Source organism: Urocitellus parryii, chromosome 7 (assembly GCF_045843805.1).
Source record: "Urocitellus parryii isolate mUroPar1 chromosome 7, mUroPar1.hap1, whole genome shotgun sequence".
Classification (NCBI taxonomy): Eukaryota; Metazoa; Chordata; class Mammalia; order Rodentia; family Sciuridae; genus Urocitellus; species Urocitellus parryii.
In genome coordinates, this window is record NC_135537.1 from 142,735,218 (window position 1) to 142,754,407 (window position 19,190).

Consider the following 19,190-nt stretch of genomic DNA (forward strand, 5'->3'; position numbering starts at 1 on the left):
AAGACTCATAGTATTTCATGAAAGTATGACATTAAGCAAGAGGGATTTGATGTGATCATAGTAGAAAAGCCATACTTGTTGAAATATCCTATAAAATAGATGAAATTATTTTTAAACAGTTATTTGCTTTCTTTATTTGTCATTGGTATGAGGAAATACAACGGAATAGATAAAGTCTAAGTAATAAAACGGGTAGATGCCTGTGGCTATGTGCCAGACACTCTTAATACTATATAACATCTCAGATGTGATAATGGTAGCTGAGGCTTTGGTTAGCAGTTGAGGGCTTTTTCAGTGATTACTATGGTATATGGCATCCTTTTCCCCCTTACATGCTTTTGGGTTTTTCCCCCCTTTCTTTCTTGATGAAAAGCCATTAGATCTTTGTTTCTTTTCTGTCAAGGCAAGCATTTAACAGACGTTTAAACTCCCTCAGTCGCAGAGTTCACTCAGTTTGTTTAAACTGTAATGTGACTATGGGCAACCAGAGTACACAAAGTGGAAAAGCTATGTTTCCTGGTATGAGTATTTCATCAGACTAATTGATCCTTGGCCTTGTAATATTCATGCAAATACTCAAATATCTTATTTTTTATTGTTAACAAATCATATTTGTCATGGGGTAAATAAATAACAGATCTTTTAAATAAAAAGCCAGTTATTTGAAGCACAACTCAAGAGGGCAGATACATGGGAAATTGTATCATATGGGTTCAGTCATTTAAAAAAAATATATATATATATATAAATTGTAGATGGACACAATACAATACCTTTGTTTTATTTATTTATTTTCCCAGCCCTGGTTCAGTCATTTTTGTTCCTACTCTTGTTAATTATCCAAGAATCTCTTATACAGGGAACAGTAGTAATCATTAAAATGTTTATGGAGCAATAGTAGAATGAATATGACATCATTACCCTATGTACATATGACTAAATGACCTGTGTGATTCTGCATCATGTACCACCAGAAGAATGAGAAATTATATTCCACTTATGTTGTGTCAAAATGAATTCTACTGTCATGTATAACTAATTAGAACAAATTTTTATATGATTTAATCTACTTTTTAAAACACCGTGGCATACATTTTTAAATATATATATATATATACGTGTGTGTGTGTGTGTGTGTGTTAATCAAAAGACACAGTCACTTATGAGATTGTTATAACACAGAATATAGGTTATAAAGTGCTTTTTTTGGTACTGGGGATTGAACTCAGGGGCACTCAACCACTGAGCCACATCCCCAGCCCTATTTTATATTTTATTTATAGACAGGGTCTCACTGAGTTGCTTAGTGCCTCGCTATTGCTGAGGCTGGCTTTGAACTTGGGATCTTCCTGTCTCAGCTTCTGGAGCTGTTGGGATTAAAGTTATGTGCCACCGAGCCTATAAAACTTTTTTGTCATGTTGTTTCTATTAAACCACAATGCTCTTTGTGTTTAGAATGTATTTTGAACAGACAAGAACCAAGCAATATGTGTGTTTCATTTTCATACTTCAAGCTCATCAGTAACTTTGAGTAAATTCAGAATCTCAGGCCAGGAATTCTAAGTAGGGATAAATGGGTGTATTTATCCTATGTATCTCCCTTAGTTCTTAAATATATTTAATGGACTGGGGGCTGTTGAACCAAAATGGCATGTTTTAAAGTTGAGCTTCTTAAAAACCTCATTTGTCACAGTTTTCAAAGTGTGAAACAAACTAACCTGCTTAACACATTATTAACACATTGAAGTAATATGTTTTTAAAAACTTCCCTGACTGACTTCCCTTGGACAGTTTACGGCACTGAATTGTTCACAAGTCATCAGGCTTATTATTATTAATAATTAATTATCTGAGATTGTTTCAAGCACAACTCTCCACTGCTCATGGCTTCTTATTTGACAAATAGTAGCCTACCCAATCCCTCATTCTTTTATTTACTCTCTTTCTCAGGACTTTTATGCTAAAATGACCCTAGAATAAGACTTGGAGGTTTGACTTGGTCTATCTTCATTAGGTTATTGTTAAGTCTACTAGTCACATCTTTGATTTATGTTTTTTCATTCTGTTTTTATTTATAGGTTCAGATAAAGCCGGTCAAATAAATAAACTTGGGAGGGAGCGATAGATAAGCTAAAATTAAAATGATGAATATTGGTAAGAAGAGGGAAAAGAGTATAGCACATAGGACGTGCAGAATCTCAGAAAGCCTGGTGGCAAGGGAGTGCATGGTAAATTGATAGATAGAAATAAGTTTTGCTTTTTTGAACTATAGAATGTGCGGGGACTGGTATTTAAAAAAAAATTAAAATAGTATCATTAAAGGAAGCTAGGGTCTGGTCATAAAGTAAGCCATCATCTGAGATAGGGAAAATTATTGAAGATTTGGTTTGTTGCTGATAATAGAACTTGTCTGCTAAGATTTGTTGGGAAAGGATTCCTGCCTGCAATTGGCCATGTAGAGCTAAATTAAGCTAATATAGTATGTGTGTGCTTTGAAGAATTTTTTTTGTGCCTTTGTATTTCTGATTTTTTTTTTTTTTTTTTAGTGACTCTTTGTATTTCTCGTCTTTAAACTTCTAGTTGTTTGACCATACCTATCTGTTCACACATTATCTAGCCTCTTTGCATTTCTCTCGTTTTCCTACTCATCCTAGATCCCTTGGACAGATTCTCCAATAGTTATTTTTTTTAGATCCATTCCATTTTTCCAGGACAAGGCAGGTAATAAGACATACTTAATATACTATGTTTCCTTTTTGGTATATATATTTTTTATTTTTCCTCATTTTTATTAGTACATTATAGTTGTTCATAATGGTGGGATTTATTGTTACATATTCATACATACATGCAGACTGTATAACAATATAATTTGGCCAATATCACTCTCCAACACTTTCCCCCTTCCTCCCTGGTTATATTTCTTCTAGTTGTTTTCTTTTTCCTTCCTCCACCGACATTGATTCTAGGTGTGCTCTATCACAAATTCAAAATTGGAAAATAGTCTAATTTAATGCTCGTTATTTTATTTATTTATTTTGGTACTGGGGATTTAACCCAGAGGTGCATCCTGGGTTAAAGACAGACACACTAAGTCAAACCTCCATTGAGGTACATCCCCAGCCTTTTTCATTTTTTCTTTTGAGTCAGGATCTCACTAAGGTTGAGGCTGACCTTGAACTTGTGATCCTCCAGTCTTAGCCTCCTAAGTCCCTGGGATTATAGGCATGCACCACCACTCCTGGCTGTTTTTGTTTTTTGATTTTGAGGCAGGATCTCAGTATATTGCTGAGGCTTAAGTTGCTGAGCTTGCCATTCTCCTTCCTCAGTTGCTTGAGTAGCTGGAATTACAGGCATGTACTATGGTTCTTAGCTTCTTTTATTGTTTTCATAAAGTTATATAGCTTGCGTGTTTATAGCGTGTAATTTTTGCTTATCTAATATTTGCATTTTCCACATTTCAATCTTTAAAAAAACTTATTATTATTGGTCACATAATATTTAAGTTAGAGTGTTGACATTTACTTAGTTTCCTGATGGTTAATATGTGGCACTGTTTCTATTTTCCTTGCTGTTAGAAATTCTAATATGTTGTTGGACTGGAGATATAGCTCAATTCCAGTAGTGGAGTTCCTGCCTATCATGTGCAAGACCCTGGGTTCTGTCCCCAGCACTAAGGCAGAGCGTGTATGCAAGTCAGCAAGAAAGCAGTGGTTTTTCTAGAATTTGGGGTTGTGACTAATTTGATAGATTGCTCTCAAAAGAATTGTACCAGGATGTGAATGTGGCCATTTCATTATACCATCTGTAATTTAGCGTTTTATCACTTTAAAAAAATTGCTTGTTGTTTTAATAGTAGGAAATGGCATCACATTTTTATTGTTTCTTAGTTGGGTTGGTCAGTTGTTAACCCCCCAGTTCCCTGTCTTGTAAACATCCTATTTTTGTCCATTTATCCCTTGTAAATCTTAATATTCTTACCCATTTCATAAACTCCTCATTAATAATCTCCTTTATGGTACTCTATTTGAATATTTTTTATCAGGTTTGTTGTTAAAGCATAAAGAAATTTGAAGGCTTTTTATAAATATTTTGCTGATTTGTGAATTTTTTTCTTTGTCTAATTAAAAACCAAAAAAGCCTTCCACTCAGATTTACAAATGTTTTTAAATTCTTTTAATTTTATGCTTTCCTTGTTAATATTATCTTTTATCGTCCACTGTGTTTGTGGATCACATGAATCGGGCATTCAATTGGACTATTTTCCAGTTTTTGTCAGCAGTTATTTATTGACGCTTTCCTTTTCCTTTTTTTTCCTGATTTTGTTCTTTCTAAATTTAACCAAATTTGAGAACTAGGCACAGAACTAATTTGCTGGTATTGTATAACTAATGAGCAAAGCTTTATCATATATTGAGTTCTTATGTGTACTGTGTTCTGATTGTGTTATCATTTCTGTATTGTGTTTTTGTTGTCATTTTTGTTTTTGTTTTTTGGTGATACTGGAGATCAAGCCCAGGGCATTGTGCAAGCACTGAGCTACAGCCTCAAACCCTTCCTATTTTTATGTTATTACCCTCTGTATTAATTATGGTAGTTGATGCATGTTTTCCTCTTAGGAAAGGCTAAGATCCTCTCTCTTTCTTCCTTTTTCTGTTCTTTCTTATGTATTTCTCCAAACAATCTTATATATTTTATTTCCCAAAATATTCTCATTGTAATATTTGTCAGAATTGATTTAATCCATAGATTGTTGGAAATAGTTGCAGCTTTACATTATCCAGTCAAGATGTGTCTTCTATATTTAGCCTTGGTTATGCTCCAGGTACCAACTAAATATTTGATTGAGTCGAAAGAATGGAGAGTGGCATGCGGTAGTGCATGCCTATAATCCCTGCGACTTGGGAGACTGAGGCAGGAGGAGACTGAGTTCCAGCCCTGCTTCAGCAATTTAGAGAGGCCCTTTCTGTAAATAAAAAGGGCTGGGATTGTGACTTAATGGTAGAGAGTCCTGGGTTCAATCCCTAGTACGGGGGGGGGGGGGGGGGGCGGGGCTGGGGGGTGAAGAGAGAATGATTGAATGAGTGAAGAATCCTTAGTTTACCATTTTAATCAAGTCTATTTTTTTTTTTTTTTTTTAGAGAGAGTGAGAGAGGAGAGAGAGAGAGAATTTTTAATATTTATTTTTTAGTTCTCGGCGGACACAACATCTTTGTTGGTATGTGGTGCTGAGGATTGAACCGGGGCCGCACGCATGCCAGGCGAGCGCGCTACCGCTGAGCCACATCTCCAGCCCAATCAAGTCTAGATACATACTTCTCAGTAATGTTTTCCAGCTTTTTCCCATTAGGTCCTGCATATTTCATGTGAATGTTGTTTCTTGGCATTGTATATTCTTATTTATTCATTTTCATTCTCTCTCTCTCTCTTTGTACCTGGGATCAGAGCCAGGCATGCTTAATCATTGAGCCACATCCTCAGCCCTTTTTTATATTTTATTTAGAGACAGGGTCTCAGTGAGCTGCTTAAAGCCTCATTGAGTTGCTTAGGGCCTTGTTAAGTTGCTGAGGCTGACTTTGACTCCTTCTGCTTCAGCCATGGGGATTACAGGTGTGCACCACCACTCCTGGCAGCATTGTATGTTTTCTCATAATTTTCTAATTTTTTGCCAGCACAAAAGGAAACTAAGTATTTCCTTATTTATTTTGTCATTAGTTATTTAAAGAGATTCTGAGGAATCTCTTGGATAATTATTTCACTTGTCAATAATGATCTAGTTTCTTATTATCTTACAGTTTTATCTGTTGCTTCTGTTTTTTCCTGGAATTCACCAAATAATGTTAAAAAAAGATTGCCAGTAGTGGAGCTGGGGTTGTAACTGAGTGGTAGAGTGCTTGCCTAGCACATGTGAGGCACTGGGTTTGATCCTTAGTACCACATAAAAAAATAAATAAATAAAATAAATAAAGGCATTGTGTTTATCTACAACTAAAAATATTTAAAAAAAGACTTCGATTAGTGGTCATCAATAATTTATATTCTCATTTTCTCTCTCTCTCTCTCTCTCTCTCTCTCTCTCTCGGATGGACACAATATATTTTATTTATTTTTATTTGGTACTGAGGATCAAACCCAATGCCTCATGTGCTAGGCAAGCCCTCTACCACTGAGTTACACCCCAGGGGCAGAGGACTTGCCTTGCATGCATGAGTCCCTGGGTTCAATCCCCAGCACCTCCAAAAAAAAATAATAATAATTAAAAAATAATTGGGCTGGGGATGTGGCTCAAGCGGTAGCGCGCTCACCTGGCATGCGTGCGGCCCGGGTTCAATCCTCAGCACCACATACCAACAAAGATGTTGTGTCCGCCGTAAACTGAAAAATAAATATTAAAATTCTCTCTCTCTCTCTCTCTCTCTCTCTCTCTCTCTCTCAAAAAAATAATAATTTACTTTTGGTAACATGGCTGAGATTTGCTGTTGCTTGTCCTCTTTAGGGGCTGGGGGAATCTCATGATGCTCTTGTACTGTGCCATTTGTACCAAAATGGATATTTTTGTGTAACAAGGTCCATATAACTAATAACTAATTTTATTTTAATATAATTAATATAACTAATAACAAATCTTATTTTCTCCATTTAAAAACAAAATCAAAACTTTACTCTTCACCAGCATAACATTGGCTGGTGGTTTGCAAATGCATATTTGCATTCCTTATCTAGTTTTTAAAATATATTTTATAAGGAATGACTATAAAAGATTTTAGGTTGATTCTGACATTTTTACATTTTTAAATGTCATTTAAAGGAATTTGTTGTTGCTTCATAGCCTCATTATAAAAAATTATTGAACAGCACATATTGGGTGGTGTGAATGATGCCATTTAATACTGAGAAAGAAACCACTATGTTATGTTAGCCCATTTTATAGATGAGGAAACTGACTTAGAGCAGTAAAGTAATTTGTTAGTTGTATAGCCAGAAGTTGGCAGTGGCTTATGAAATAGAACCACATTTCAGGGATAGGTAAGTGGAGATATATGTATATTTATACATAACAATTCAACTTACTGTGGGATTAGGTTCCAGAAAACTCTTTGTAAGTTGAAAATATCACAAGTCAAAAATGCATTTAGGGACTGGGTTTATAGCTTTGTTTGTAGAGTGCTTGCCTTGTATGTATAGGGCCCTGGGTTCAATTCCCAGTAAAATACACACACACACACACACACACACACACACACACACACACACACAAATGTATTTAGTGCATTTAATCTACCGAACATCATAACGTTAGCCTAACTTTCAATGTGTATAGAATACTTGCATTCACTTAAAGTTGGGCAGAATCATCAAACACAAAACCTATTTTATAATAAAGTTATGAATGTCTCATGTAATTTATTGAATACTGTACTGATTGTGAAAAGCAGAATGATTGGTAGGGGTACATTATCACACTTTTGTAAAGTTGAAAAATCTAAGTTGAACAATCATAAGTCATATATATTGACATATACATACATATATCTGTATGTCTCATGAGCTTAAGGCATGAGAAAACTAATGCATTTTGAAATGTTTATGGAGTCCAATAATACAGTACATAGGGGCAAATAATGAGCCCTCTCATTGATGATGAGTGTCTGATTTTCTTAGGGAAAAGTTTTATCTTATTTCTTTAAGACTGGAGTATACTTCTTCCTAAGGTCACAGAGTCTGAATAGTTGACATATATGGTATTTGTAAATTTACCAAGTTTTTCTTCCACATTTTATACACATATTAGTAGGATTGACATAATCCATAGGTAATCCTGATACTATAGTCCATAATTTTACTTCCTACTACTTTTCTCCATAGGAATTCTATGACAACATTGAGCCCTTGACGCCCTCAGAATAAAGGACAGTAACTTCTAAGAAACCCACTTCCTGTGGAATATAGTGCATGCTTTTTTTAAACAAGACATGTTGTGGTAGAGTAGGGATTATCTAAGTAATTAGCCTCTGCCATGCATAGTGAAAGTACTAGATCCGTGTTTGGAAGACAGAAATGACAGCATATCCATTTGAAAAGGTAATATATTTTAACAATTTGGGGGACTTGTTCAAATAACTTGCCCTTGTCTTCATGGTGAGACTCCTTAATATGATAAGCCAGTTAAGGTAATAGGGCAGAATAATTCAAGAGCCACTGTCCTAGGTAATATGAGGGAGGAGTTGTTCTATTGAAGCTTAACTAATTTTTCCATGAAGTTTCTCCTTGAAAAGGAGAGGAAGAAGAGCGGTGCATGGACACATTAGAATGTTATTACTTTTCTTTATCTATGAATAGAAATGTTCTTAAACCAGGAGAGAATACTATCTGAATTTTAAAACTTTTTAGGAAGAAGCTTAAAAACTTCTTATTGTACTCTCAATCCAACACTAGGAATGCTTGAAATTAGATTCTTCCTTATGTTTCACAAATTAAATACCTCATTTGAAGCTTATTCATTTCAGTTATGCTATCTTGCATTTTAATCTATCCTTCTTTCAGGGCTTGTTTTGCTGATTCTTGGCTATTTCTTGTGTTTGTCACCAATTCATAAGATAACTTATTTTTGTATTTGTAGAAAATTCTCAATTTTTTCTAAATGGAGTCTAATCACGCAGTGTGATTAGAGTGTGAAATCTGTCCCATGTCCAGCCCTAGTCCTCAGTCTATGGCTTTATTGTGTTTATTACTTGGTTATAGCACCAGAGAATTCCACCCCTTTTCCCCTTCTTCTTCTTCCCCGTCCCTCCTGCGGAATGGTCCAAGTTTTGCACTCTTGCAATAGTAGTAGGATTTAATTTTGTGAATATTAAGTTTTTTTGTAAATGTTCTGTTAAATATGTACTTAAACTACTCCTTTATATGTCCTTAAACTAAAACTCTTCATTATATTGTGTTTTTAATGCTTAAATGCAAGAACAAAGTTAAATTTTCCTTATTAAAATGCAAAGCCTAGTGTCTTCTAGCCTTTTGAAGAGCTTTTGTTCATTATATAATCTGTAAAGTAGCCAAGAGTTCCTCAGAAGCAGGACATCATTTAGGTTTAATACAATTGTGGCTTGTGTGTAAAATAATGTTGTGGCTTAACTGTTCATACTTTAGTGGCAGAATCCTTAGTTCAATTCACCTTAAAGGCTTTACCAAGGTTCCTAAAAACAAAAATGATTAGGCATTTTGATTCTACCAAAGTTTACATGACTAGAAAGCTAAATGACACAGTTATAAGCATAGACCTTTTATTTTTTTCCCAGATGTTTGACAGTGTAAACATACATAAAATACATATTAAAGTTTAGATGCTTTATATTTTGTGCAATAAATCGAAGCCTTAAAAAGAAAACATTTCATTAAAAAAAATTCATTAGTTTTACTTAAGACAGAAAAGTAGCAGCAAGTACCAAGACATTGTGCACTTCTTTTATTTAAGACAAGTTACTCATTTACATCGGAGTCAGAAATGTAAGACTGGCTTTCTTGAATACGTAACATAGCTTGAATCACTAGTTAGATAGGGGCATATTTTCCCAACTGTACATCAGGGAGGAGGTTTTCATTAGTTTTAAGAAAATGCCAACCCTCAGCCAGCCAGCATGACCATAGCATTGAGCATTAAGAGAAATGAAACATTTACTTCCCAAGCACATGCCACAGAAGGTAAGCGAGTCTTTACATTTGCAGTTGTTTCTTCCCTCCGTAAGTTAAGGGTTGTGCTTTGTTGAGGCATTTCTGAGAAATTTTTTGGCATGCCACTAGTGATACTTAGGGTCATAGGTGTTGGGGATGATTTTGCTGAGCTAGTGAGGCTTGTGTTTGTAACCATTCCATCTTGGAGATGAATAGTTAGAGTTGCAGCTGCTGCTTCATGTGAATTGATGGTTTCTGTAGATGTATCTTCTGGATAGGGCACCAAAGCCTTATCAGTGCTAGTAAAGGTGGTGTCTTTGCTTAATGTGACACCAAACGTTGTTTCCTTTGTTCGATATTTGGGTATTTTGGTCACTTTGGGTTGAGTTACCATACTCAGAGAATTAATGGTGTCCACTGTTTGCATCCCACTTACAGTGAATAAACTTGAGGTAAATCCAGAAGGTGTGGGATATATGTTATGTTCCTTCAAGGATGATATCTGGTTAGAACAAGGAGTTCCTATCACATGAGCTTTTGTTTCCATCATCCACTTAAGTAAGTAAGTAATGTTTTGTTTATGGTCACATGACCACCTGTTATTGTGAAGGGTTATTTCTTTCAACTGCAAGAGTTGGTCAAAAGATTGATCTGGAATGAATGTGAACTTATTGTTGTGCAGGTAAAGATGTGTGAGGTTTGTCAGGTTTATTAATGTTCCTGGAAGGATTTGTGTCAAGGAATTATTAGACAGGTCCACAATATGTAGTTTAGAGGGCATGTTGGTTGGAACTGTCCAAAGTTTATTACTGCTGAGGTTGAGGACCTCAAGACTTCTTAATGTATTTTTAATGAGGACAACCTTTTCCAGCATGTTCTTAGAAACATCCAGATATTTAAGGTTCCACTGATAAGCAGTATCAGATTTGTCAAGAAGTTTAATATTGTTGTTAGCAGCAGACATGTTCCAGAGAGACCGAGGTAACTGAGCAGGCAGGCTTTCAAGCCTGTTGTTTGAAATGTCCAGTGTCCTCAGATTGGTATATTGGGTTAACTGGTTATGCAGATCAGTAAAGTGGTTATAAGACAGGTTTAAATGTATAATGTTCTCTTGGAGTCCGGATGGTAATGTAGTCAAGTTTCTGCCTGAACAGTCCACATGCCTGTGTCTCTCTGTACATATACATTGGAGAGGACAAATGCATAAAATACCAGGTGTGAGAAACAGGAGGATGAACAGGCAGGGAGACATTTTCAATATCTGATATTCCATCAAAGCCTGGAAACAAACAGATACACCCTTCTTTTAATATGCAAATACAATTTAGGCATCTGCATGGGTCAGTTAGCATTAGGCAAAATTTTCAATAAACCTCCTTGTTGTTGAGTCTTTTTATAATTGTTCCAGTGATTAAACTAACAAAGCTGCCCTTCATTTATAGTCCAAATGCCTAATCCTTCAATTGGGGCTATGTTGGTTGAGAGAGACTGCCCCCCCACACCACCACCACCACAAACACACTCTTTCCTGCATTTTCTTCTTTATTTTCTCTCTCCTTTTACCATTCTTTTTTCATATTCATCTTCTCAAAGTCTTAATATGATAAATAGCATTATCTGCAAATAGAGTTGAAGTCTTAAGCTATTACTGTGTTTGATAATATGCTTTCTTATTCAGATGGGAAAAAATGGCTGTCGTGTCGGTTTTTTGGGTTGTTTTGTTTTTTAATCTCTGCAGTAATGTAAGAATCAATGTGTGTGTGTATACGATGAGATTTTATTTAGATATTAAACAATTTTTGAAATTTCATTTTTTAAGGATAAATATCCTTGTAAAAACATTTCAAGGCACTTGAAAAATCCAGACCAACACCATACCTCACATTTTGTAAAGTGTGTGGGGTTTTTTTTTCCCTGTATATTTCAGTACCAATTCTATAGGAAAAAACATGTATATTTACAAAGTGAATGCATATTAAAAAGACAACCCTCAACTGATACTGCAGCAAATCCCCGTGCATGCACTTGCTATTGAATATATATTCAATCCTAATGTTGACTTTTTCTTAAAAAAAGAAAAAGGAAAAAAATTCTGAAGTCTATCTCTTACTGATTTAAATAACAGCTTACCATAGTGTCGTCTTCAACATCAGCATCTCGTTTTCTCCGGGACACTTGAAGCTTAAAGGTCGTCTTGTTCTGGAGAGTCGGAACCGTTTCTGGCTGTGGGCTGTGCTTGCCTGCTCAGCTGCATTGTGTTGCTGTGAGCTGAAGCTCTGCAACCACCTGATCAGTACCACATAGGAGGACTGCAGAGCTGTCATTGGTGCTGACTCAAATTTATTTCAAGAGGTGCACACGCAACAAAATGGACAAAAAATTTTAAAAAAATTTATAGCATTGAGCATACTTATGTATCTCAGATTTGCTATAGATTGGAATACCTCATGTGAATTAGAGCTGGCCTTTCCTCCTTTCTGTGTATTTATCTGTGGAGCTTGAGCTTCACATTTTGGCAGCTTCCTTATTAACATTCAACTGTGCTTCTTTTTAATGCCTCTACTTTCTTTTTACGTATTGAAAAATAGATTTGACCTTCCTTGTAAATGGATTTCTAAGATACTGATTTAACTCTTTTTTATTTCTCCATTTTTGTGTTCTTTTCTAAAATGATAAAACTGTCATGTTACCTTTTAAGATATCATGATATAGTGTGGTGATTATTATATTTAATCAGCTTTTCATATTTATCAACCACTTAAATGTTTCGACTTCTCTTTTAAGGAGGTACAGAAGTAATTAATTAGGATTATTTATCTTTATTTTTCTGATACAAAGGATCATTTGACCCAAGATACACACAAGGCATTTTATTTTTGCTTTTTATTTTGCAGTGCTGGGAATCAAACCTAGAGTAGGCTGCACTTAAAATGAACACCTTCTGCTTTTAATTTTCATTTCCCATGATAAAAATAAATGTTTTCTATTTTGTGTATTTGGGGTTAAATATTTTTCTTCATGAAACTTACTGTGGATAGTAAGTAAATATAAGTGTTGTTTTCTCCAGAGATATTTTTGGTGCTATGTGAATGATCATTCATTTAGTTTTAGAAATAAAAGTGTTGCCAGACATAGTGATACATGCCTGTAATTCCAGTAGCCCAGGAGGCTGAGGCAGGAGGATTGCAAGTTCAAAACCAGCTTCAGCAACTTAGCAAGACCCTGTCTAAAAAATAAAAATATAAAAAGGACTGGGGATGTGGATCGGTGGTTAAGTGCTTCTGGGTTCAATCTCTGATATAAAATTAATAATAATAATAATAATAATAGTATAAATTTCAGAAGATTTATTAAGACTTTATATTTTATCTTTCTGAGACAGTTTTAAATTTAAAATTACATGACGTATGTGAAAAAGAAAACACATGAATGTTATAAAATGAGATTAGATTTAAGAAAGCTTTTACTCCATCCCTTAGTGGATTGATTGTATAATAATCTAAATTTGATATCTAATCAAATCTAATTTCCAGAATGTCCAGTTTATCTTAGAAAAGAAAGCAAGTTATGGTATATTCATTGCCAAATTCTCATCATTCGAAAACCAACAAATATTAAAAATTAATTTTAATTAATTTAATTAATTAATAATTAATTTTAATTAGTTTAATTAATTAATTAAAAATTATTTTGAGATAGGGCCTGGCCTAGTTGCTTAGATTGGCCTTGAACTTATGATCCTCCTGCCTCAGCCTCCCAAGTCACTGAGATTATAGGCATATGCTATTATGCCCAGTTTGTAGCTTATTTTCTTAGAAAAGAGACTATACTCTAGAAGTATAAACATTAATATAAAATTAATGTTTCTAAAAATGTATCTACATTTTAATCTGCAACATCAGAAATTTATTATTGATTTGGTGCTTTATTTTCACTTTGTTTTGAGGGTTCATTTGGACCCTAGATTCTTTCTATGGATTTCGGAAACCAGTCATCAGTCATAGTATTTAAAAATGAACAGGTTTGACCAGGCATGGTGGCACAACCCTGTAATCCCAGCTGCTAAAGTGGCTGAGGCAGGAGGATCGCAGGTTCAAATCCAGCCTCAACAACAGTGAGCTGCTAAGCAACTCAGTGAGACCCTGTCTCTAAATAAAATATACAATAGGGCTGGGGATGTGGCACAGTGGTTGAGTGCCCCCTGAGTTCAATCCCCAGTCACCAGGCACAGTGGCACATGTCTGTAATCCCAGTGATTGAAGATACTGAGGCAAAAGGATCATAAATTCTAAGCCAGTCTGATCAACTAAACAAGACCCTGTGTCAAAATAAAATTGTTTTTAAAAAAGGATTTGGGGCTATACTCACTGGGTTCAATCTCCAGTACTGGGAGAAAATGTGTTAAAAATACTATATACAGCAATATTGTTGTGGAAATAGAGAATGGGTTGCTTTTTGACATTTAAAATTCTCTCAGTTTGTAGATACACTATAACATTGCAAGGTATGTTACTAAGGGTCATTTCATTAAACACTTAAATTTATCCATTTTAATTTTACATCACTGTGGAAGTAGAGTTAACCACTTCCATTCGCTAGTACTTGCATTTGAAAGAAAGAAATGTTGTGTCATTAACTAATAGATTCAAATGAATTTAGGTTTAGTCTGTATCAGGATTAGGTTTCACTGCATATAATATAAACTTTTAATGCAATGGTTGTGACAGTGTGTTATTTCAACTTTGGGGACATGCTTTATTGTTTCATTTTATTCAGAGATTTCTATGAAATTCTCAAAGAAAAAGGGGGATCATTTCAGTGTGTTATGTTCTTACACTTTTAGAAATTCTCATGATATAAAATAATTCTATATTACTATTATTGAAAGTAGAGTGGTTCTTTATAGTATTTATTGTTTTTTAACAGCTTATTTTAGATTACTATTTAAACACATAAGTTACATTTTTAGAGTCAGCTGAGTTAAAAATTACATCTATGTGGACAACTATTCTATATTAAGCAGTAAATTAATTTACATGTTCTTTGTTCTTCTGTGTACTAGGATATATTACCCCAACTTTGCAAAAGATATGAAAGACCACCAGCTGGGAAATGGCTTGCTCATGTTAATCAGTAGTTTCAGTATTCCTTTATTTCTTAAGTTGATCTGAAATAATCAAAACTCAGAGGTCTATCTGGTTTTGATTGATTGAATATCCCTTATCTGAAACGCATGAGACTAGAAGTGTTTCAGATTTCAGAGTTTCTTTGTGTGTGGGTTTTATTTTTTTAATATGTGCATACACTTTACCAATTAAGTATCCCTAATCTTAAAAAGCTGAAATCTGAAATCTCTGAAATCCAAAACTTATAGTGAGAACATAGCATAGGATTTTTGGATTAGGGATGCTTAAACAATAATATAGTTAGGTATATTGACTAAACTTCTTTCTGAAAACAAGATACTCAATGAAGTATTTTTAAAGCCTGGAAGAGCTGGGCATGGTGGTGCACACCTGTAATCCCAGCAGTTTAGGAGGCTAAGGCACAGGAGGATCATAAGTTGGAGGCCAGCTTCAGCATTTGTCAAGCCCTAAGCAACTTAGTGAGACCCTGTCTCAAAATAAAATATAAAAAAGGGCTGGGGAGGGCTGGGGAAGGCTGGGGTTTTGGCTCAGTGGTAGAGCGCTTGCCTAGCACATGCAAGGCCCTGGGTTCGATCCTCAGCATCACATAAAAATAAATAAAATAAAGGTATTGTATCCAATAACGACTAAAAAATATTTTTTAAAAAAGGGGTGGGAGGCGTGCTGGGGATGTGACTCAGTGGTTAAGTGCTTCTGGGTTCAATCCCTGGTACCAAAAACAAAACAAAAAAATATGGAAGGACTGACAAAATAGAAATTATCATATCAAAATCCAAGTGCATCAGTGTCTTCACCCATTTTCCCCCTCCTTTTTTCCCTTCAGTTCTCTAGATGTCCTTGATTCTGGATTAATCTGTTTGCTTCTTTAGAAGGATTTAATTTGTTCTTCTGCCTCCTGTATTTCCTATAAATGATTCCTAACAGTATTAACATAATTGCTTGATTATCATCATCCCACAGTAGTTTTAAAATAATACCAGTACTGCTATAACTGGATTACAAACTATTGAATAAAGTTAAAGATTTCTTTGTAGCTGCATTCTTGGAATATATTTCACTAATGGCATATAGGCAATTGTGGATTGTTTTTGGTTTTGGTATTTGTCACTAAGCCATATCTTCAGTCATTTTCTTTTTTTAAAAACAGGATCTCACTAATGTTGGTGAGGCTGGCCTCAAATTTGAAATCCTCCAGTCTCAGCCTCATGAGTTGCTGGGATTTACAGGCCTGTACCACCATGCCCAGCTTCAATTCTTGTGTTCTAATACAACTTGAAATAATTATTTTCTTTCTTTTTTAATGTTTATTTTTCAATTGTAGGTGGACACAGTATTGTTATTTTATTTTTATGTGGTGCTTAAGATCAAATCCAGTGCCTCATGCATGCTAAGCGAGCACTCTACCACTGAGCCACAAACACAGCCCTAATTATTTTCTTTACATTTCTGTATCACCAACTTGATATATAGTTAGTGTTTTAGTTAGCTTTTTTGCCGCTGTGACCAAAAGACCTGAAGAGAACAATTAGAGGAGGAAAAGTTTATTTTGGGCTCATGGTTTCAGAGGTCCATAGAGGGCTGGCTCCATTCCTGAGGGCCTGAAGTGAGGCACAACATCAGGTCAGAAGTGTGTGACAGAGGGAACAACTCAAAACAGTACAGCAGGAGCCAGAGAGAGACTCCACTTTCCAGATACAAAATATATGCCTCAAAGGCACACCTCTGGGAACCTCCCTTCTCCAACCACATCCTGCCTACCTTCAGCTATCACTGGATAGTTAATCCTTAGCAGGGGATTAATTCTCTGATTGGGCTAAAGTTCTCATAACCCAGCCATTTCACTTCTAAGTTTTCTTGCATTGCCTTTGGGGGACACCTCACATTCAAATCATAATCGGTTCATTTATTTTTCAGTTTGGGTTTTTAGGGATCACTCAAGTCAAAATTATGCAACAAGAAATATTGACAGAAATCTTGCTTCTCTGACTGCTTCATCCTATTTCTTTCCTTCCCCTATTGGTGACTATTTTTATTAGCTTTTAGTTGTCTTTTAACAGTATTTCTTTTTACAAACGTACAGAAATAGATGTGTATGTGTATTTTATGTTCTTATCCCCCCCTTATATGAAAGGTTGCATACCATATACACTGTTATGTGACTTAGTTTCTTCTTTTGTTAAAAAATATTTTTTTAGTTGTGATGGACCTTTATTTTATTTATTTTTATATGGTGCTGAGAATTGAACCCAGTGCCTCACACTTGCTAGGCAAGAGCTCTGCCACTGAACCACAATCCCAGCCCATTTTTTCCCACCTTAATAATTATTTTGAAGATTTCTCCATCTTTTTTTTTAAGAGAGAGGGAGAGAGAGATAGAGACAATTTTAATATTTATTTTTTAGTTTTCGGCGGACACAACATCTTTGTTTTGTATGTGGTGCTGAGGATTGAACCAGGTCCGCACGCATGCCAGGCGAGCGTGCTACCTCTTGAGCCACATCCCCAGCCCTTTCTTTAGTATTTTTAATAATGCTTTTGTTTTTTGGCTTTTATAAGTTTTATGTAAATCTTTCTTTTCTTTTTATTGCTTTTAGTTGATTCTCAGCTAGGAAAATGTTATCCCATCTCCAGATTATAAAGGAATTCAGCTTTATTTGCTTGTTACGAAAATAATTTCATATTTTGTGTGAAATGTGGCTCCCGTTTTGTCTTTTCCAAATATCTGATTGTCCCAACACTTTTTCCCACTGTTGATATTTGAAGTCTGTTTCTGAGCTTTTGATTCTGCCCCATTGATCTGTTTGTTTAATCATATGCCAGAACTATAGTGTTTTAATTATGTTGGTGCTCATGTATTTTGCTACTTTACTTTTTGGTTAGAATTACATAATATCAACAATTTCAGATTACTCTTGTCTGAGTCATTGTGTCCCCACAACCTATATATGTGCACGTGTGTGTTTATATATTAGTGAATAAATTGGGTGTTCTTTGGTTATAGATTGAGGGAAAGAATGTTAGATCAGGAGTGAACTCAGCTTTTGGTACTATTTCTAAGCAAGTCTGTTGCTCTCCCTGGTCCTGTTTTCTCAGCAGTTAACAAACAAAAAAGAATTGAATTAGATGGTCTTTAGCTTGTTTCTGAATCTGGTTATTGCAGATCTGGTAAGAGCACCACTGGTATGTGGTATGACAGTCAGTCTACTTTTATTCCCTTGAGCCTTGTCCTTTGCTGTTTTTATGAAATAAACTCTTTCTTCTGGATCCCAGTTCTTTAACCTTTTGCTGAAGTTTTTCTTTGTTCCAGCATTTTCTTCCCTCCTGTTTCTCATATTAGCTTCCATTTCATCCTTCTAATAAGTAAGCAAGGATTACAACTATTTGGCCATTTAGTTTTCTCTGCCCTCAGTAGGGGAACATGGCATGTAGTAAACATGAATTGTTTTTCCCAGCAGAGAATTTCTTTTAAAAAACAAAACTTCCCAGCTGCTGTCAGTAGTCTTTTCTTCTGTTGTTCAAAGAACCGAAAGAAAAAACTTGCCTATAGTATTCGAAGAAATCAAACAAAACTCTGATCTGGTCATCAGCTCCTGTTTTATCTAAGAGTTTTTCTTTTTCTATATTTCCCATCCTTTAAGCAGTCAAGAAGGAAGGTGTTGACAAGGACAAAAATGTGGAAAGAGCCCTTTAGGTAACTAACTACCTTGTATGTGAAATTTATGGGTTATTATGATTCAAGGTATATCAAAGACTTGATTAAAGATAAACACATCTTATCATTTACCATAACCAAAATACTTAAAATTCCAAAGAATTGCAAGAAATTCTTCAACTCCTGATAGCTGCTGGGTAAACTAGCCCTAAAAATGCTAAGTTAGAAAAACACACACAAAAAACTTTTTAGTTAGAAGAGAACCAATTCAATATGATGATAAACATCGTGCTTATTCAGGAACAGTAAGTAGCTTGAAGAATGCTTGCTGGATAAAAAGTGTTAATGATCAGTAAGAAATGGCTTAGAAGATTAAAGGACTAATGTTATATAGAAAATTCCAAAGTCTAAAAGCCTTATTATTTTTTTTATTAAAGATGGAACTTTATTAGTTTCTTGAAAACTGGTACTACCAATAAATACTGTATTCTCTTCTGAAAAATCCCAGAACTATGAAAGATTCTCCAAGGCTAAGCTACCAGTAAGGTTACCACATTTAATTCTAAGTCTCTCCCGCTGGAGTTCATTTGGGAATAAAGAGGAAAAATATGTACTTGTTGGGCAAAGAATCACTACTGCAAACCTAAGCTGGCATGTCCGAAAGTTCAGACCATGATTGCTCTTCATCTTCATTTTGACAAACATTGGTCTCATCACTATTCTGA

At 35.0% G+C, this 19,190-nt stretch overlaps 2 protein-coding genes across 3 annotated transcripts in view; one reads left to right on the forward strand and one right to left on the reverse strand.

The window, feature by feature from the left end:
- Nf1 (neurofibromin 1) overlaps window positions 1–19,190 on the forward strand; it is a 251,252-nt gene that overhangs the window by 157,019 nt on the left and 75,043 nt on the right. The window lies entirely within an intron of this gene.
- Window positions 9,620–10,939, reverse strand: Omg (oligodendrocyte myelin glycoprotein). The gene has a single exon (XM_026388771.2). The coding sequence runs from the start codon at window positions 10,937–10,939 to the stop codon at window positions 9,620–9,622; it is 1,320 nt and encodes a 439-aa protein (XP_026244556.2).

Coding starts and splice junctions, on each gene's coding strand:
- Omg (XM_026388771.2), bottom strand. CDS start 10,939: ATGGAATATCAGATATTGAAAATGTCTCCCTGCCTGTTCATCCTCCTG.